The 21,049-nt window shown below is 49.3% G+C and overlaps 1 protein-coding gene across 1 annotated transcript in view; it reads left to right on the top strand.

Moving 5' to 3' along the window:
* Positions 1–8,972: 8,972 nt before the first annotated feature.
* Positions 8,973–21,049, top strand: part of VSIG10 (V-set and immunoglobulin domain containing 10) — a 26,940-nt gene continuing 14,863 nt past the window's right edge. The window contains exons 1-4 of the mRNA XM_006754138.2: positions 8,973–9,160; positions 13,086–13,367; positions 18,771–19,073; positions 20,902–21,049. Coding sequence (XP_006754201.1) covers positions 9,088–9,160; positions 13,086–13,367; positions 18,771–19,073; positions 20,902–21,049 — 806 coding nt within the window. The 5' untranslated portion in view covers positions 8,973–9,087. The remainder of the gene's footprint in view (positions 9,161–13,085; positions 13,368–18,770; positions 19,074–20,901) is intronic.

Here is a 21,049-nt window from a genome sequence, read left to right as displayed (position 1 = left end):
GACATTGACCTCTGCCTGGAGCCAAGCATGGAGCAAGACTTACCCTCGGACTTTTCAGATACCTGAGCCAGCAAATTCCATTTGGGGCGGGTGCCTGTTTAAGTTGTTCTTCACTTGTGACAGAAAGAGTCCTTGGTCATTGCACATGACCTGCTTATTCAAAAGGAGCTGGAAATAGAAACCAGGCCTCCCGAATGCTGCAGAAACTCGGTGAAGCTTCATCCATTCAGACTTTAGTGCTGCCAAACTGTGACCGTTAGACCAGAATCTTCACCATCTTGATGAAAAATGGTTTGACTTGCATCTTGGACAAGACAAGCTGCAGACACCTGCCATGCCCGCAACCCCAAGGAAGCCCTCCTGAGTCCCCCCGACCCACCTGACAGCCCCTCCACAGGCTTCTCATCCGATCCGGGAACCGGCCTGGCCCAACGGGATCCCCTGCACCAGATCCGATCTCTTGAACCTACACTAGTACATCAGGAGAAACAGGCAGGTAAAGTCGGTAGGAGCGGATGCAGAAAGGAGAAGACCCGCTGGGGCCATGAAGAGCCGTGTGCAGGCCGGAGGTCAGGGGCACCGGGGAGTTTGGGTAAAAAGATACACAGTATGGAGGACACATGCCATGGGCAGTGGGAAAACAGAGCAGATTCACAGAGAGAAACGGCACCTGGAGAGACAGAGCCTCCAGCCTCCTGCACAGCAGCTCCCGGCGAGGGCCAGGCCACCAGCACCCGCTCTGCAAACCCTGCTCTCAGGCGCCCTGAGCACAGCTCTGTCCCATGAAAGCAAAGACTCTGCCAACGTTTTTTAAAATGTTAATCGGGGCTCTTTCAGTTCCAAGAGACTAAAACCCAATACAGACTGGAATCTTTAAAGAAGAAAACTATAGTTGGGGTCCTGGGAGGTCAGTGGGTGGCTGACTTCAGCGTCTAGACCCGGGGGTCTACGTGGTGCCATCAGAATCTGTCCCCGCCCTATTCCTCAGCTTCGTTTGCTCCTGGGCTGGTTGCAACCTCAGGCCGACTCGCCCTTTATCTTGACTGGTAGCCATTGTTCTCGGCAGCTTCTAAGAAGGCCCAGGGATCCCCACCTCTTGGTATTCACAGCCTCCCCTTGCCTACCTGCTTCTAACCCCCCAAAATAAGCAACGTGGACGTCACTTCTGTAATTAGGTCTCATAAGACTGTGCATTCTGTCTTGCTAGCGCACGCTCTCTACTGCCTTCTCCCCGTTCCAGTTGCCATGACGTAAGCTGCCTGTGAGTGGAGAGGCCCAGGTGGCAAGGAACTGAGGGTGCCTCTGGCCAACAGCCGGGGAGGATCCGAGGCCACTGGTCCCGTATCCCCGCAAGGACCTGAAACCCACCAACAACCACCAAGTGAGGTCAGAAGCGATGGATTCCCAGTAGAGCTTTCAGGTACGTGAGGGGTCCAGCTCCTCGTTAAAAACCCGGTGTGACTTCTCAGGCCCGCCCCACGCAGTTACAAAGGCTTTACCCCAAAACCTCGCAGGGGAAAGCTGCCCTCCCCAAACCCGGCTCCGAAGGAAGTTGCCATTATGGACTTAGCCCCTCTGCCCAGTCATGCTCTCTCTTTACACTGAGTTCTAACACATTTAGTCCTCTGGGTCTAAGAGAGGGCAACTGTAAAGCATCAAATTAAAGCGTCAAACTGACAGGAGCAAGAAGTGCGGTTGTATTAATCATTACCAATTACTGGGCATCTGCTGCCTGCTTGGTGCTTTATTGGCACGCAGTAACCCCAGAAACTGAGGCTCCAAGAAGGAAAGATAACTTTCCTAAGGACCCAGAGCAAACCTGACCGAGAGGAGGACCCGTGCTCGGTGCCTCACCCACAGGAGGGATTAGAAAAAGAAACAGCAGCCGGGGGACCAGTTTGTGGGGGGAGCAGATAGGCCCGCGAGTTCCCGCAGAGAGCACAGCACAGCAGCCGATTTCACGACGTTCACACGCACAAAAGCTCACTCCGTGGCTCATCGTAACAGACGTCTGCATTGTGTCCACTGTGCTCTGTTCAGAGCCCTGGGCCTCTGTGATACATTTCAGAAATCGCAGGCCTTGGGGATGTGGTGAGTCCTGGCTTCGTCCAAGATATGCGACCTTGAACAAGCCGCTGAACAATCCGGGCCTCTTCTCCTCCTCTGGGCGGTGAGAGTTACTATTTAAACCAATAATCTCTGAAGCTGTTTTGAGTCCCACGCAGCTTAGACCAACTCTTATCTCTTGGAAGACCTTGGCTGGGAACCCAGAGGCCATACAGGGTTGAGAGCGCCACCTAGTGATTCAAGTTTATAAGTAAGTTTCTATTGTGTGTGTGTGTGTGTGTGTGTGTGTGTGTGGGTGTGTGTGTGTGTGTGTGCGCGTGTGTGTTTTAAAATTCCTCTTGGACCCAACCAACCCCGTTTACAGTTCCAGCTTAGAACTGCAGGATTTCTCCCCCACAACCCAACTCCTTAAAATTGCTTTTTAAAATGTTGTCAATTTGCCGAACCGGTTTGGCTCAGTGGATAGAGTGTCGGCCTCCGGACTGAAGGGTCCCAGGTTCGATTCCGGTCAAGGGCATGTACCTTGGTTGTGGGCACATCCCCACTGGGGGGTGTGCAGGAGGCAGCTGATTGATCTCTCTCATCGATGTTTCTAACTCTCTGTCCCTCTCCCTTCTTCTCTGTAAAAAAGTCAATAAAATATATATATTTTAAAAAATGTAAATTTGTGTATTTTCTTGGAAGGAGAGTACATAGTTTTCATTACAAGATTCTTAATCCTCTCTACCCCCACTGTAAGTTTTTATTGCTGTTAAGTAAATGTGAGGTCCAAAGCAGAAATGATTCATTCTATAAACATGGGCTTGAGGCTCTGACTTTATTTGGGAGTTTATTTCACCTCTCTGAACCTCAGCTTCCTCATTTGTGAGATGTGGATAAGAATAGTATCTCCTGGAGGTTTGCTCAAAGATGGAAGGAGACATTCCAGGGAGAGCCTGCCTGGCAAGAGCAGAATGTATCTTTTGTGAAGGAACTTTCTCAAAATCTTACAGGACGTGAGCCGTCAGCTGGGAAAGCCAGTGTGCGAGTAGTTACTGTGCCTCTGCTGGTTAAGCAAGGACACGTTCTCTTGGAGGGAATGCAAAAACCGTAGAGTTGGATTAAGTTTAGTGTGCTTGTCTTTGAAAACATGGGAGGGAACTTTTGCAAGGTTGGGAGAAAGAACTGAGGCAAACAGTGCTCAGAGGCTGGGACCCTAAGAAGCTGGGAATCCCTGGCTATGCACCCAAAGGTGCTTCACGGAAATCTTGGCAAAAGGAAGAATAATGGCATCAGATACTACTTGACCAAATCCCTGCCAGGTGCCGGGGCATTCAGAGAGCCCCGTCTAAAGAGGGGCAGGCTTCTGGAAAGAGCCACCCTGCTCACAGCAGGGCAGCCAGGGGAGAAAGGACACGCTATTTCCAGAAAGACACGTGGAGGGAGGGGAAAGCAGAGCGGAAACCAGGAAAGAGGTGGCCCAAGTCCTCTGAGTTCCTCAGTGCCTTAAATATTTATTGGCTGCCCATCAACTGATGAATGGATAGATAAAAGGTGGCGTTTCCGCACAGTGGAACGCAATTGGGCCATAAAAAGGAATGAAGTACAGATACACGCTACAACGTGGGTGACCCTCAAAAACATTATGCTAAGTGAAAGCAGCCAGTCACGACATACATTGTTTGATTCCACTTATATGAAATTTCCAGGATGGGCAAATCCAGAGAGAGAGAAAGTAGATTTGTGGTTGCTAGGGGTGGGGAGCGGGGGCGGGGATGGTGGAGGGGGAGATAGATAAAGAGTAAGGTATTTCTTTTTTCTTTTTTTAAATTTTTTTTATTGATTAAGTTATTACATATGTGTCCTTATCCCCATGTTACCCCCTATCCCCCCACTCATGCCCTAACCCCCCCACCCCCGTTGTCTGTGTCCATTGGTTAGGCCTATATGCTTGCATATAAGTCCTTTGGTTGATCTCTCCCCCTTACCTCCACCCTCCCCTATTTCTTTTGGTGGGGGGGTGACAAAAATCTAAAGTTGACTGTGATGACTGTACTAACTCCCACTGAATTGGGCACTTTAAGCAGGTGGATTTCTGGTGTGTGAAATACACTTCAATAAAGCGGTTAGAAGAAAACTGTCATTGAACTTCAAAATTCTGGACAATCATCATAGACGGGTCCTCTACCATCACGTAAACATTGAAAACACACGCGTTAATGCTGTATGATGCCCCAACAGGTGCCTGGCTGTCCTGTGGAAGAGGCCTGGGGGCATAGGGAGAGGCAGGTGGAAGGCTTACTCTCAAGATATAAATTCACTGACAAATTGCTCGGATTGTTTTTAATTTGATTCATTAACAAAGTATCTGTGTTCTCTGTCCCTGATGTGTCCTTTTTTCCCCTCATGGTTTTCCTCCTTTCCCATTTTCTTCTGCATTAAAAAATTTAATTGTGGTAAAACACACGTAACAAACTGCACTGTCTCAACCTTTTAAGCGTACAGTTCAGTGGCGTTAAGTACAGTCACATGGTTGTGCAACCATCACCACCAGAAGTCTTTTCATCTTGCAAAACTGAAACGAGCTACCGACGCGTTAAACAACAACCCCCGTTCCCCTCCCCCGAGTCCCTGGCAACCCTTCTGCTCTTTGTCTTTAGGAATTCGCACTAGAAACCTCAAGTAAGTGGAATCACACAGTATTTGTCCTGTGGTGACTGGCTTATTTCAATTTATATATATATACACACACATACACATATGTATGTATGTATATGTAAATATATTAGTATTTTATTACTTTTCCAGTTAAAAAGACAAATTACTTGTAAAAAGAATCACAATATATACTTGTAATATTAAGTTAAGGAAAAAGAGCAGGAATCAAAGCTTTGTGTAAAATGTTGTGACAACTCTGAAAAAAATATCACACACATTGGAACTCAGCAGAAAATATGAGAAGTTTCTAGTAATGACTGATTATTTCCAGGTGGGCTATGGTTACATTTTATTTTCTATTTTTTCTCATTATTCTAGAAGAGCACAGGACAAAGCCAATGCGATCTAAAAAATGGATACGTCACCCTCAGAAAACAATGTTTTATCTGAGCTTTCACGGGGTACCCTGACTGTACGACGTTCCTCTATCCCCTTAAATTAAATGCACTTACTGTCAATTCCTGTATCCCAACTGGAGTTAGGAAAATACACTTATCTTGGCCAACAAATGCATTCCATGGGTGAATGAGATCAAAGAACAGGAGAGTGATAAAAGATGGTTTCCTACCTGAGTTACCTGTTTGGCTCCCAGCAGGTGTCCCCGTGGGTGATCCTGCCCCAAGTGCCCCACTTCATTTTATTTTATTTTAAAAATATATTTTATTGATTTTTTATAGAGAGGAAGGGGGAGCGATAGAGAGTTAGAAACATCGATGAGAGAGAAACATCGATCAGCTGCCTTCTGCACACCTTATCCACTGAGCCAAACCGGTTAGGGCATAAGTGCCCCGCTTTAGAAAGTGGGGCTGCTCCCTGGTACTGACTCGGGAGAGCTAATGGTGCCTATAAGTGGGGCCTTGACTTACGAGTGTCCCGACTAATGAGTTTTTCGAGATACGAGCCATCTCTTGGCTGATATTTTGCTTTGAGTTGCGAGCTAAAATTCGGGGTACAAGCCAGCTTCAGATACCCCACCGCTAGTTGGCGCAGCGAACGTCACAGTAAACGCCACAACATCAGCCCACCATCACGTGTCTCACTCGTTCACTTTTTGATTTGGCATGTGAGTAATTTGAGTTATGAGCTCCGTCACGGAACGAATTAAACTCGTAAGTCAAGGCCCCACTGTAATTCCGCAACCTCAAGTAGAAGTATTTACACCCTGAGAAACGGTGAGCACTGCCGATCACCCACCCCCGCCTGCAGGAGCCATGCTGGTGGTCAGACCTTCGCCAGCACACACACCTCTGGGCTGCTCCATCTGTTAGGGGGGCGAGCTGCCCGCCTCTCCCCAGCCCTTGGCTGCCCACTTCTTAGGGAACTGGATGATCCTTTTCCTGGTCCCTCTGCAAGCAGCACTTTGCCTTCTGGGGTGGATCTGCCTTCTCAGTCCTGTGGTTCTCTGCCAGTCGGAGACTCCAACCTTCACCCCCCTGGTCTCCAGTCCAGAAAGGAGTCGAAAATAGTAGACATTTGACAACTGTCCATTTTCCATTTTTCCATCTCATCCTGTCTGCTTCTCCTTGGAACTTCGCCTGATTTCAGGAACTTTCTTGCTGTGGGATCTGTGCCCCGATTCTTTCCTTCTGGGCAGGAGGCCAAGGGGAGGTGGGAGATGTGGTTCCGAAGGGTTAGCAGGTTTTCTTCTGCAGAAGATCAGCCAGGCCTGCTCCTGTTCCTTGAGGTGCCAGCCTGTGGGTCCCAGGCCCATCCAAGGGGGGCACACATAGGATTTTGTCATTTGCCTCTTAGTCCTTCTTGCAGTGAGGGGTCCAGAGCTGGACCTGAGGGGCCAGGCTCTACCCTCAGCTGCTCCTGGCTGGCAGCCCTTTCTGAAGCCCCCCAGGAGCATAGCGCCAGGAGAAGCAGGTTGTTGCTAAGAAACCTTTCAGCATCACCTCTAGGGAGGAGACATGACAGAGGAGTAGGGGGCAGAAATAATGGGTTGCTTGCTGGCTTCAAAGACCAGGGCGGCTGCAGGAGCGCTGGCTGTGGCATCAGGCCGAAGCCCCGTTCTGCTCCTCCCTCCAAGACTGAACAGCACTGCCCCAGACCTGGGTTCAAGTCTGAGCCCACTTGCTACGCAGCGTGGCCTCTCTGAGCCGTCTGTAGGTCGGCACTGGCAATGCCTACCACTCAGGGTTGTGCTGAGGATTCAGTGGATGTGAAGCACTGCCAGGGTGCTTCCTGACAGCTCCTGTCTCGGGGGCAGAGAGGGCAGATGTGTCCGGGACCAGCTCTGTCCCAGGCCGACTGGTCTCAGGCGTCCTTCAAGCCCTGCTCGGAGGGAGGAACGCCCATAGCTGCCGCCCTGAGGACACCAGAGTATCCAGACATGGCAGCCTTTGCATAAGTGACAGGATTGGACTTGGACTTGAACAGACATGGGTTCCAGGCCTGGCTTTACCACCAGTTGGCTTTGTGATCTAGAACTAAACCTTCTCCAGAACTGTAGGTTTCTCCCTTATAAAATGAGGTTGGCCCAGCCGGTGTGGCTCAGGGGTTGAGTGTCAACCTGTGAATCAAGAGGTCACGGTTGGATTCCCAGTCTAGCACATGCCCGGTTGTGGATTATGCCCTCCCTCGCCCCGTCCCCCCACCCCCCAGTGAGGCAGCCATGGATGATTCTCTCTCATCACTGATGTTTCTCTCTCTCTCTCCCTCTCTTAAATCCATAAAATATATTTTAAAAATAATAAACAACAAACTAACAAAATGAGGTTCAATGATTCCTTAGGTCCAAGAGTTGCAGGGAGGCCCAGTGAGAGTAAGTTGCTACAGTGGCTTTGGGAAAGGCCCCCGCCATGCAGATGTGAGCTGCTACCACCTGCACTGTAGGCTGTGGAGGAGGTGGGTCTTCCTGGAGCTAGAGAGCCATGCATGTGATAGAGCAACCCATCAGGAGTGCCTGGGGCATGCCATTCCCTGTGCAAGCACACCAGGGCCATAAAATTCCCACCCTCCTCGGAACACTTGCCAGTTATTGATTTTACTGGTATCTGTCAGCTTCAGTGAGGACGGAGGTGTCAGGAAAGCTTCAGGAACTGCAATATCAAAACCAGTGAGCTTCCATGTGTTTATTTAACAGAATACAGGTTGGGTGACACCAGGCCCTGGGGACACAGGGAGGGGTCTGTCTAAGATGGACTTTGCTTTCCTTCACCAGGTACAAGAGGAAAACCAACGCTGAAGGGGCTGGGGAAGGCGGAGACCGGCCAGGAGCGGGCTGAGGAGTTAGAATCATGCAGCAGACGGGAGAAGGAAAAAGACTGTGCAACTTTATGGCTCAGTTCATCGGGCGAAACACACCCTTTTACTGGTTTCCAGAGGATTTCATCATGGGAGAAGTATTTCGGTCAGGGGCCTTGGAGCAACAGAACGAGTTGTGTTTTGTGTTTTTTTTATAGCAGTTTTTGTTTTATCCTCAACTTTTCATGAGGAGGCGATGGGGACATTTCCCAATACAGTAGAAAACGTGAACACCAACACCCCTATCGCCACCGCCGAGCGGATACAAGGACTGTTTTACTGTATTAATTGCATTTTTCTAAGGAGGAAGTTTCTGGTAGGGCTGTTCCAAGTGTCCCCTCTTCCTGAGGATGTCGCACCAGGGTCCCCAAAGACGGAGGGACGGAGCGGGCGGGGTGGCGGGGAAGAGAGGAGTGCGGTTTCCGGGAACCCGCCGGGACGGGGGTGGAGACGCTGAAAAGGGAAAACAAACAAACAAAAAGCGCCCGATTTTGGTTTTCGTTTTTGTTTTCTTCCTTAAGTGATAGCATACTGTAAACACTATCCTTTTGAATAGTTTCATGTTAGTATGTATAGCGATGCCTCATTTTTAAAGAAGGGGCACTAAGTTCTTATATGCTACAAGATACGTTTATATTCTGTGTACTTGAAGGACATGTTGACTGGGTATAAAATTGAGGGGCAACATTCTTTATTTTTAGTTTCGAGACCGTAGGACTTTGTGGGCTCCTGTGATCATGTTGCTCTTGAGAAATTAGGTTGGCCTGAGGTTTTTTTCTTGCTTGTGCATGAATTTTTATCTTTGCCGAAACGCCCACATAATTTTTCTTTATTCTTAAAGTTCCATAAACATCATTCTACACCTTCACACTTTTATTTATTTTGAAAAGTTTTACCTTTCATATCTTTGAACTTATATCCATTTTTTAAATCCTTTTTGAATAAGACTTTTGCAGTGGGGCCGGGGACAGGGAGGAGCACTTGGTACCCCGGGGGCCCGAGCCCTGCGGGGCGCACACCCCGCCCGGCCAGCCCCTGCGCTTCCTGAGGGGCCCTGCCCGCATCTGCGGCGAGATGGCCGCACGGGCACCCGCGCCCCAGGTCCTCCTCTGCCTCGGGGCGCTGCTGGCCCGCTGGGTCGCCGCAGGTAAGGGCCGCGATCCGGAGGGAAAAGTTGAGGTTCGCGAGGCAGCAGTGGGAGGAGGGCAAGCCCGAGACCGAAGTCCCCCGACTCCCGGGATCCGGTGGTGGCCGCAGCCGCTCCCGCCCGGGCGGGTCTGGAGTTTCCTGCTCGCAGCCCGGTTCCCTGCAGAAAGGAATTTTCCCGGCGCCCCGCGCAGGGCGAGCTCTCTCCACTCCCCGGAGCGGGCAGCGGCCAGGCGGCCGAGGCCTGCGAGGAGGGGACGGGAACTTGGGAAACGGAACACGGGCATCTGAAGCTGGGAAAACGAAGACGCACGTGCAGGGAGAAAGTGTTGTTGTTTTTAAGCGTCGGGTGTAAACTCGCCTTCTGGTTTTACCTGCTGGGCAGGTGCTCGGAGTGGAGGTTTTCTTCTCCTCGGGTCCCTCTCTCTGCCTGAGGTTGAACTGCGTACACCTGTGCCCTGTGGTTTTCCCTGCACACCTGCAGGCAGGCTCCTCGGGACTCGCGCGTTGAAAGCCCTGCTTCCTTCCTTCCCTTAGTTTTTTGCTGTTGTTGTTTTGAAATAATTTCAGGCTTACAAACAACTTCCTCTACACTTGGCATGACCTCTTACACTTGACATGATTGATAAAAAGATCTTAAATGCTTTCTCTCTGCTCTACCTTGTAGCAACAAAGAGCCAGGGGTTGCCTGCAAAAATACGCAGAATATAAAAAGATGGAAAATATATTTTAATATTTAATTCACCAGCGAAGGCATGTTTGGTGTGCAGGGCAGTGTGTGAGAGGTCGTGGGTGGTGATGGAGTTTGCCGGAATCCTTGTGGGGTGCTGTTTTCTGTGCTGCCCAGCCCAGCACACCCAGCTCATCTCTTGTGGGTCCCTGTAGGCCAGTGATGGCGAACCTATGACACACGAACTCATTTTTTTCTTTGTTAAATGGCATTTAAATATATAAAATAAATACCAAAAATATAAGTCTTTGTTTTACTATGGTTGCAAATATCAAAAAATTTCTATATGTGACACGGCACCAGAGTTAAGTTAGGGTTTTTCAAAATGCTGACACGCCGAGCTCAAAAGGTTCGCCATCACTGTGTCGGCATTGCTCCCTGAGCTTCCTAGCAGCAAGTGCCAAACGTTCCTGTTAGGCTCGCACAAGTTTTTATTTTGTTTTGTTTTTAGCAATTATTTAGAAACAGTCACATCTCCCACAACCTCGGTTCCAGTTTATCTGGAAAATATCCTGAAGATCTGGCTGCACACAGCCTGCTTTCCTGCTGGAGCTGAGCCGTGGTCCCCCCTTTCCCTGGGCCTGTGACCCCAGGTTTGTTTCACCTTCCTTGGGTAGCACTCACCCCCGCCCCCTTTTGACTTAGTGACCACCCTGCTGTCTCTCCCCAGCTGTTTGCAGCTTTTACTTCACGTGAACTCCGGGGTCTGGGGACATCAGATCCCGAGGGACATCAATCATCCTCCTGGAACGAGCCAGTTTTCAGGTGGGCTGCGGCTCACCTCGCAGGGCTCACCTCGCAGGACCGCTTCCTGTGCGGTCATGCCCAGTTATTGATGCCCCGGCCAAGCTCACCTCTGTGTATGGGGCTGAGGGCTTCCTCAGTTGTTAATCCTGGGCCATTCTTGGGGAAAAGTTGCTAGAAAGAAAAAGTTTGGGTACAATCCCAGCTTTATAAATGATAATATGAGGGCAGCGCTGGGAAACGGCCGTGTCTGTAGCTTTCCCCTCTGCTCCACTGGGAGACCTCTGGGCCCTCCGGACACCAGGTGGATGACTTCTAACAACACAAACTTACCGCGTCACATCGTCTCGCCCTGTCTGGTGGGGAGACCAGAGTAAATCCCTGTGGCCTGGAGTAGGAACACCTGAGTGTTCCCAGCTCTCCCGGTGACCCCCAGGGGCCTTAAGTAAATGACTTAACGCTTTCTGAACCTCTGTTTTCTCAACGTAAAATGAAGGGTCATGGCACAAGCGGGCATGGAACTAGGGGACCCCGGACTATCGTTCCCGTGTCTGCTTCACAGACATCACTAATCCATGACTGTTCTCTCTGCGCTGAGCCAGGACTCAGCCTGCCTCAACTGTAACCCAGCCCACAGGGCTGCCACATCTAAAAGATCCCCGAGGTCAGCTTCAGCTTCATCAGTTTAAAAGAATGGAGTGAGCAGAGCCGGGAGGAGAGGTGACAGGGCCTTGAGATGGTTTCCTCTGTGCCACCCTGTTCCCTGGAGGAGAAGACCATTGTCAGCTCAGGCTCCGAGACTAACGTTTCACCAGGGCTTTCCCAAGCTCCTTTATTCCTTTGCCAAGGAGCCAGGAACGGGGCAGGTCTGTAGGTCTCATGAGTGCTCGTTGCATCTGTAATCTACGGCTCGTCTCTCCTCAGTGGGAATTGTCACTGAGAACTTGGGTTCCCAGGCCCAATTGTTTAAAAATAATTCTCACGTGCTTTGTAAAGTGTTTTTTTCCAGATGCATTTCTTGCCGTTTTGGAATCTAGCATTGGATGGCATTCTCTGCCTTCCAGCCAGTGGCTTAGATTTTGCTTTTTTCATCTTGTCCTGGGTTTTGGGCGTGGTGTGGCCAAAATGGGGAGAGAATCAGAACATCCTGTGGTTCTGGGCTGGCTTCAGATCGCTCAAATGGAGCCCCCGTGTAACCAGACAGAAGATTGGGGTACAGATAACTGTTACTCCTTATTTCATAAAGGGAAGGATTCCCAGAGGCAGCTGGCAGGTGTTTATTTGTTTTTTCTTAATAATAACTCTATTGAGATATAATTCGCATACCATAAAATTCACCCTTTTAAAGTGCACAATTTATGGTTTTCAGTATAGTCACAAGACTGTGCAACCATCAGGACTAATTAATTCCAGGACATTTTCATCACCCCAAAAATAAGCCCTAGCCAGTTTGGCTCGGTGGACTGTCTCTCTCTCCCTCTCCCTTCCTCTCTGAAGTCAATAAAAATATATATTTAAAAATCATTAAAAAAAAAAGCCCTATACTCATTAGCAGTCATTCCTGACTCTCCCACTACTCCATTTCCTCCAGACCTAGACATCTGCTAATTATTTTCTACCTCCATAGAGTTACCTGTATTGGACATTTCAGATATATGGAACCACACAAGAATGTGGCATTGATTGGTTGTCTCCTGCACACCCCACACTGAGGATCCAGCCTGGAACCCAGACATGTGCCTTGACTGGAATTGAACCCAGGACCTTCAGTCTTCAGGCTGACGCTCCATCTACTGAGCCAAACCGGCTAGGGCAGTATGTGGTCTTTTATGACTGCCTCCTTTCATTTAAAATAATGCTTTCAGGATTCATCCATGACGTAGCATGTATTTCATTCCTTTTTAAGGCCAAATGATATTCCCATTGTGTGGCTATACCACATGGTGTTTATTCATTCACCAGTTGATGAGTATTTGGTTTTACCTTTTGGCCATTATGAATAATGCTGCTGTGAGCATGCACATACAAGTTTTTGTGTAGGCATATGTTTTCTTTTCTGTTAGGTATACACCTAGGAGTGGAATCGCCGAGTCACACGGTAACTTTAATCATGTGTGAAAATGCCAAAGCGTCTTCCTAGTAGCTGCAGTATGTAAAAATCCTACCAGCAGTGTATGAGTTCCAATTTGTCCACATCTTTGCCAACACTTATTATTGTCTTTGATTTTAGCCATGTTAGCGGATGTGAAGTGGCAGGTACTTTATTGTGCTTTTGTTTGTGATTCATGTCAAGTACTGGCCAACCGTCCCAACAGGGTGGGGGCTCTGTGTGTTATTGCATCTTAAAACCACACAGCTGAGTTTTTTAAATTCCTAATGTGGAGGGACTGCAAAAGGGGAGGTTGTTCAGACACCAAGAGAGGTAGTTATGGCCTGATCTTTCCTCGTACAGGATTGGAGACTGTCGTCGTCGGAGAGGTTCATGAGAACATGACTCTGCACTGTGGCAACATCTCGGAAGCGAGGGGCCTCGTGACCTGGTACCGGAATGACTCGGAGCCCGTCTTCCTCCTGTCCTCCAACTCCAGCCGCCCGCCGGCCAAGCCACGCTTCTCTCTGGTGAACGCCAGCTCCCTGCACATCGAGGCACTGAGCCTGGAGGATGAGGGGAACTACACCTGCTGGGAGGCCCTGAACGACACTCGGTGGTTCCAAGTGTGGCTGCAGGTGGCCAGTAAGTGGAGTGGGAGGGCCCTGGGACCGGCTGGTGAGGTGCCCGGATCAGTAGACAGGAGGAGCGCTTTGGAGTCAATGGCCTGGGTTTCATTCTGGGCTCTGCCACCTGCAAGCTGAGTGACCTCTTGCACCTGTATTTTCTCCTCTGTAAAATGGGGATAGAAAGAATTCTTGCCTCATGGAACTGCGTGATGAATAGATACCAGTCGACCTATGTAAAGTGCTAGAAATGTTTCCTGGCATAACATCTAGCTATTCCTTTGAGCTTGTTGTTAATATCATTTTATTATACAACGAAATCAGAGTAGAACATCATCACGTTAGACTACTCGAGTTCCAGTCCAATGGCTGTCATTTATCATTTTTAATAAGTAGCTTAATACCCCTGAGCTTCGGTTTTTCTTATGTGTTAGGTGGGATAATACATCGCATACCTTACCAGGTACGTGCTCTGAGGTTATGGTGCTTAGCACAGGGCTTAGCGTGAGCTACTGTTACTACTGTGCTTTCCAGAAATGGTGTCCATATACACGCATGAATGTAGACCATGTTGTTGGTAAAGTACAGCCTGTGGGCCTTATCCAGTCTGCTGCCTATTTTTGCTTGGCCTGCAAACTACCCATGCTATTTTACATTTTTATACAGTTGAAAAAGAAGAAGAATATTTGTGACATAGGAAAGTTATATGCAATTCAAATCTCAGGGCCCATAAATGAGGTTTTATTGGATCACAGCCGCACTTGTCCATTTACATATTACCTCTCATTGCCTTTGGTGCTGCAACAGCAGCGTTGAGTGGCTGTGACACAGGCAGTATGGCCTGCAAGGCCTCAAACATTTATTCTCTGTCCCTTTACAGAAGAAGTTTGCTGTGTAGTTTAGTAGAAATACCCATATGATCACTTTGCTGCTCCCTACGTTTCCTCATCTGAAAAACGTAGCATTTACTCATTCCTTTATTCAACATATATTTGTTGAGAGCCTGATGCCAGGCACTGTTGTAGGCACTGGGCCAGGGGACAAGGTCCCCACCCGCCTGGAGCTGATAGTCTAGTTGGGGGCAGGTGGGCAAGGTTTAAATCTAGGTCCTGCTGGCTGTTGTCTTTGTTACCTTGGGGAAATCACTTGAACTCGTCCAGCCTTCACTTTATCACCCATGGAACCTAAGCACAGATTCTCTGCACCTTTTCATGAGACAAACCTGTACAGAGCTAGACACACAGGATACATTGGTCCATGTTGCTTTGATGAACTGGTTAGGCAGGTGATGGGGTTCCTGTGGGGAAAAGTGCATCTCAAGTTCGCAGCCATCAGCTACGTGCTGTGGGTCGGGAACTCTGTGTTCCCAGATCTCATTTGTCCCATCTTTCCCCCGACACGGTTGATAACCGAGTCTCTTAAAGAGAGAAGTTTGGAAACATTCTAACATGGCCTCGCATGCTCTGGAGAAAATGTTTGGGACGTGACAAGTTGTTATCTGTAAGTGACTTGGAGGGTGTGACCGCAGAAGCACAAAGCCGGCTGTGTGAGGGCGGTTGCTTCTCCCTCCTTCCCACTTGGATCCTTGCGTACTGATCAGTGGGCGTTGGGTGAGTCTGCCTCCTAGGATCGGGTTTCTGTTCGCCTGGGCTGATGCAGCCTGTCTGGAATGGGCACCCTGATGTGATTCTCGTTATTCATCTCAGGACAAAAAGTCCCTGCACTAATACTGGTTGACTTAATGGTGCCGTTGAGGAGTCTTGCCGTTAGGATTGGGACTGCTTCTCCGGAGAGTACAGAAATCCCATGGTCCAGAGCAGTTCAGGGCTGCCATGGCGGCTTATTTCACTGACTTACCCATCCTCTCCTGCCTCCACACTGGGGTGGGTGCAGGGTTAGAGCAGCTGTGCATTTACCTGCAGGAAGGCTGGAGGAGTGGGGACGGTGGCACCGACCTCAACACGTTCCAGTAGACTTTGTGCTTCTCTCAAGATACCATCTCTCCTGCCCTGGGGAGCCGGGTGATCCCGCTAGAGATTAGCCCGGGAAAGGCCGCAGTCCTGGTGCACAGAGCCGGACTCCGTGTCTGTTTTTCTCAGGCCAAGCCAGAGTAGAGGGAGCACTGGAGCCGGTCGCTCAAGAGCCCTGTTGGATTTAGTTGGGGTTTGGAGGATGGAGGTGCTTCTGTTCTCCCCAGTGATGTGGCTGTCACTCCAGACTTACAGGAGACAGAGTCTCAGGAAAGTCCCGGGCTTCCCTCACTAGTCGGGCCCATCCCATCTGCACTCATTCTCTGTTGGCGGGGGTGACCCCTGGCCCACAGCCGAAGGCCCCAGGGAAAGGACTGCTAGGCACGCTGAAGACAGATCGTTGACCCCCATTGGAAGACAGACAGTCTTTACCCAGAGATTGATTCATTTGAGTCTTGCCAAGCTCAGCAGAAGCAGAGATGGGTGCTTTTAATAGGCTGAAGACTGCTGGGTCCCCACTCTTCGGACAGAATCGGCAGTCACTGGGGAGATCGGAGGCAATGGCGTGGTTGTGTTTGCGTCTATGCTCAGTCTCTAGAAGTGATAGGAACACAGTCCCTGCAAGTTTTCCCAGGATCTTATCCTGCTGTAGCACTATAAATGTGCCCACTGGCTAGCAGGGACTGCCCAGTGGGATCTTAGATCGTTTCCAAATAAAAATGCTGGCAACAAGAGTAAATGTCTGAAGACCGCTTTTCCTATTGGCGAGGAACCCACACGCGGAGGTGGGAATCTCCCTGTGTGTGGTGCCTGAGATGCAGATTAACCATTTGAGACCCTTGAATGGCCAATCTGTAGTTATGGAGGAAGGAAAGAAGTGAGTTCTATGTCAAGAATGATAGCAGAGAAGAGGAAGGTAACAGCGGTGGTAGATTGTTCTAGAACAGGAGGCAAGCTTTTTCTGTAGAGATCCAGATGGTAAATATTTCAGACATTATGGGCCAATGGGTAAAATTGAGGATATTATATACGTAAATACTTACATAAAAAGAAAGAAAACCAACTTTTACATCCTATTATTGACAAAATTCAAAATGTAGTGATAATTGAGTACTTTCTTTGGTAGTACAGGCCTATCAATGAGAAGAACAAAATTCTTTCTGGAGGAGATAACATTTCACTTAATTGGGCTTCAAAGTTAGTGTTCTCCCTCATCAAATCAATTGCGGATATCCATCTGTAAAAACCATTCTTAGCTTGTGGGCCAGATAAAAACAGACAGTGGGCCATCTGCCAGTGCTTGGTCTAGAATCAATCTGCAGGTGTGCTACTGCCGATACCATCAGATAAACACTAATAGACTACTGACCTCAGGTCAAACACCAGGTTACGGTGTAGCTCATTGGATCCTTCAAAAACCCAGTGAGAGAAGTTACTCCTTTTCATTTCATAAGGACAAGAAAGTGAGAATGAGAAGGGCGGCACTTTCCTAAGGTAGTCCCTTTATAAGCTGCTGTAGGATTCACATCCAGGTCTGTCTGAATTCGAGTTCAAGCTCATAACTACTAGACTAAGGCATCCATCCCACAAAGAGTCAAGAACTGAAACTGACATTGACCAAGGCGTTGATAAGATGCCCGACCAACTGATCCACACTTGCCAGGGCCTTTCATTTAACTTTTTGTTTGAGCTCTTACACTTGCTTCCTTCTCATCTACTCCCTGTACCCAACTCCATTTCTTGCTGAGAATCGTGCGGGTCAAAAGCTCCTCCCAGCCAGTTTCTGGGAGTCCACATTGTCCATGTCAGGCTACAGTGGCCCATGAGACCACAATTTGAAAGACCTGGCTGGCCAATCTAACTCACTACCTTTACTGGCCTAGGTGTGGCTACCAGGATCTCGGAGGCACTCTGTGCTTAATTGGGTGTCTGCCAACTGTGGGCACTCCCTTGGACCTGCTGGTCCACATACCTAACCAACTAGCCAGCAGCAGTGAATGGGACAGTTGAGCACCTCCCAAACCACAGTATAATCTCCCCAGACCCTCTGTGGGAGGTGACATGGTTCTAACAGATCGCTGAAACTCTTAGGAACCAGCCTCAACTTGACAAGCATATGGTCAAGGGCATTGTCCTCAGAAATCCACAATTTCTAGAGTTTATACCGCGGCTTCAGATATAAATGAAATAGATGCTGTACTCTGAGGGGCTCTGAAAAGCCTTTTCCTCCCCCCAATAATTTTCCCCACTGGCCTATTTCTGCTCAAAATTTTCTGTAGTCATAGTTTTATTCCTTTGGCCAAGCATTGACCTTCCTGGATTCTTCTTCTGGGAGAGGTAACTCCAAAATCACCTCAGTGTAAATGGGTGTTAGATCTATTCTTTTCATCAAAGGCGATGTGGCATCTTAGGGGTGCTGGGTACCAACAGTGGGAGGGCCTTTCTGACAAGAAAGTTCAGAGATGTGAGGGGAAGGAAGATAAGACCTAGCATTCATCAAGTGCTCCCCACAGTCAGGCACTGTTCTGAGTGCTGTACTGTACTAACTCAGGTAATCACCACCCCACGAGTGGGTTCTGGTATCACCCCCATTTCACAGAGGAGGCAGCAGAGGCTGAGAGAGGTTGAGTGGTTTGCCCTGGCCTTTGGCCTTTGGGTGTGGAGTTGTGCTGGGGCTCTGTGAGAGTCCCCTCTAGGAGAGCTCACAGGACTCGGCGTGTACCATGGTCGTGGCAAAGGTCCACAAAGCAAATCAGCAAAGGGGAGAGGTACCTGGGTGCCTTTTATTGGGGGTAAGTCCAGGAAAGACCAGGAGCTAGCTTCCTAGAGTCCTTGCCCCGTGGAGTCACGTGGACGTGCTTATTTCCTTGAGCAACAAGTGTGGCAACACGTGTGAAACGCTGTCTACCGGGAGCCATTAGAGACTCCGCACCCTGAGTTTTTATTGGGGGCCGGTCCCTCTGGCCTCCTCTAGCATGTTCTCAAACTCTAGACTCTCAGAAGGAAAGCTGGGGTTCAGCATAAACCACACTGTCTGTACCAACAGTGTAGGCACAGTGAGCCCCACTCTCACCAGTTCTGGGAATGGTGGGAACCCCCTGACATCCGAGTTCCCAGTCACCTCGCAAGCTGGCCTTTTTGGAAACAGACTCAGGCCTGCTGTGTTAACTTTAGTGCACAGGTATCCTTCCCGCTCACCCGTGTTCTTAAAAAGGAGCGATTTCCTTTTCTTTCTTCTGTGAGGGTGGATCCCTGATAAACCAGACTTAATCACTTGGGGTTAAATGAGAGAACGTGTCCGGGCACTTAGCGTAGCCTTTGCCATAGAGGAAGTGTTTGATAGCTATTATTCTTCTTATTGGCTGCTTCCTGGTCATTTATGAGGCCAGTGAGAGCTGGTAAGGGGCTCCAATGAACTTTTCAGCCTTCCCCTCCCGCCCTGTCATTCCCAGGCGGCCCCTACCAGCTCGAAGTCAACATCTCCAGCACCGGCGTGCTCCCCAATGGCACCCTCTACGCCACCAAGGGCTCCCGGGTGGACTTCAGCTGTTCCAGCAGCTCCCGGCCTCCGCCCATGATTGAGTGGTGGTTCCGGGCCCCGGATTCCAAGACCGAGCCCTTTGGGAACAACCTGACGGTCAGCAGCTTCACGCTACTACTGATGTCGCAACACCTCCAGGGGAACTACACCTGCTTGGCCAAGAACCTGCTTAGTGGGAGACAGCACAGCGTGACCAACGAGCTGCTGGTCTACGGTGCGTAAGAGGCACCCTCCCCACGCCCTCGCCCGACCCTTTGTGAGCCACACGTGGGTGCCTCTGCCTCTTGTCTACAAAGGCCTGCCCGCTGCGTGTGCCCTAACATGCTTCTGCAGCTCCCTCAGCACTCGTGTACACACCCAGGGCTGCCTGTCAGGGCGGGAGTCACCTCTTCTAGCAGGTTGCTGCTAAGTAAGGCACAGAGTCCCTGAGAGCCACAGAGGGAAGTTCATGCCTAGCTCATTGCTTTCTTTTTTCTTTTAAATATATTTTATTGATTTTTTTACAGAGAGGATGAGAGAGGGATAGAGAGTTAGAAACATCGATCAGCTGCCTCCTGCACATCTCCTACTGGGAATGTGTCCCCAACCAAGGCACATGCCCTTGACCGGACTCAAACCTGGGACCTTTCAGTCCACAGGCCGATGCTCTATCCACGGAGCCAAACTGGTCAGGGCTCTTTTTTCTTTTTAACTGAGATGAAAGTACATAAAATAACATTAACCACTAGAAAATGTACAACTGGCATTGAGCACATGGACAGTGTTGTGCACCCATCACCTCTGTGTAGTTCCAAAACGTGGTCATCACTGCAAATGGAAATCCCGGGTCCACTAAACAGCCACCCCTGCCCCCTCCCCGCAGCCCCTCTCTCTCCCGTCCCATTGATCTGCGTCCTGTGTCTATGCATTTGCCCATTGGGGGCTTTTCCTGTAAATGGAATCACACAACGTGTTCCCGGTTGTGACCAGTGTCACTGAGCACCCAGTTTCCGAGGTTCGCCCAGGTTGTAGCAGGAGGGAGCACTTCATTACTTTTTATGGACCGAACACTCCTCCACTGTGTGGATGGACCACAACGTGCGGATTCGTTTCTCGATCCTCATGCATTGTCTTCCCGAACCCTGGGCCCTCCAGCGCCGTTAGGGACCAGCAGTTCATGAGCCTTTATTTTGGGGGTGAAGAAACTACCATAAATGCACCCACGGACAGAAACCACTGCAGAGAGGCTTGGTGCACTCACACTCCACGCCAATGAGAGGGAGCACGAGAACAGACCGTCAGTGGGCAGGATAATGACACACGACTAATCCGTGCGTGATCAGAGCCTTGCACGAATCTGTTTTCTCTACCCTAAGTGACATGTATTGCATATCAAGTCATACACGCTTGATGTGGGAAACACAGATGAGTATAGAGAAGAAAATAATCAATTGTCCTCTAGGCATCATTTTGGCATATTTCCAAAGTTATTTACTTATGTGTATTATGTAAAATATATGGTAATACGCCTACATAATATAATATGCATGTGTAGTACATGTAAATTATATATAGTTAAAGTTAAAGATTTTGTGCTTTTAGTAATATGTGCACATGGTGAACAGGAAGTCTATGTTGGGGGTGGGAGTGAATAAGTCCCACCTGTACCCCCTCTAGGGACCAAAACTGCCTACTAGAACTTTCTGTGATAATGGAAACGCTCTGTACTGTGTAGTCTAATAACCACCTCCCACGTGTGGTTACTGAGCACTTGAAATAGGGGTAGTGTGATGGCGGAACTAAATTGGTCGTTTTATTTTGTTCATTTAAACGTATATAGCCACATGCAGTTAGTGAGAAATACAAAGGTAAATCAGACCCACGCCCTCGGAGATGGAACACCCAGCAGAGGAAACCGGACTGTTGTCAGGCCTTAGTTTGTGCTGGGAGCTAAGTCAAGGTCTACCACCTGTTTCTCTGCTCCCCTGGCTTCCTTTAGACGCAGCCCAATGCCTGAGCTGGCATCTGTGAGTAAGCCCATGCTCCCCTCTGGTGTTTTGCAGCTCCTCCCCCTTTGTCAGACCTTGAGTGCTGGGCAGAGATGTTGCCAAGATTGTTCATGCTGCAGCTCACCTGTCGCTGGAATGGGGGATACCCAGACCCTAACCTCGTGTGGACAGAAGAGCCAGGAGGTGTGGTTGTGGGGACGTC

Source organism: Myotis davidii, unplaced genomic scaffold (genome assembly GCF_000327345.1).
Source record: "Myotis davidii unplaced genomic scaffold, ASM32734v1 scaffold1330, whole genome shotgun sequence".
Taxonomy (NCBI): domain Eukaryota; kingdom Metazoa; phylum Chordata; class Mammalia; order Chiroptera; family Vespertilionidae; genus Myotis; species Myotis davidii.
Note: the sequence above shows the minus strand (reverse complement) of the source record. Positions and strands in the feature narration are given on the sequence as shown.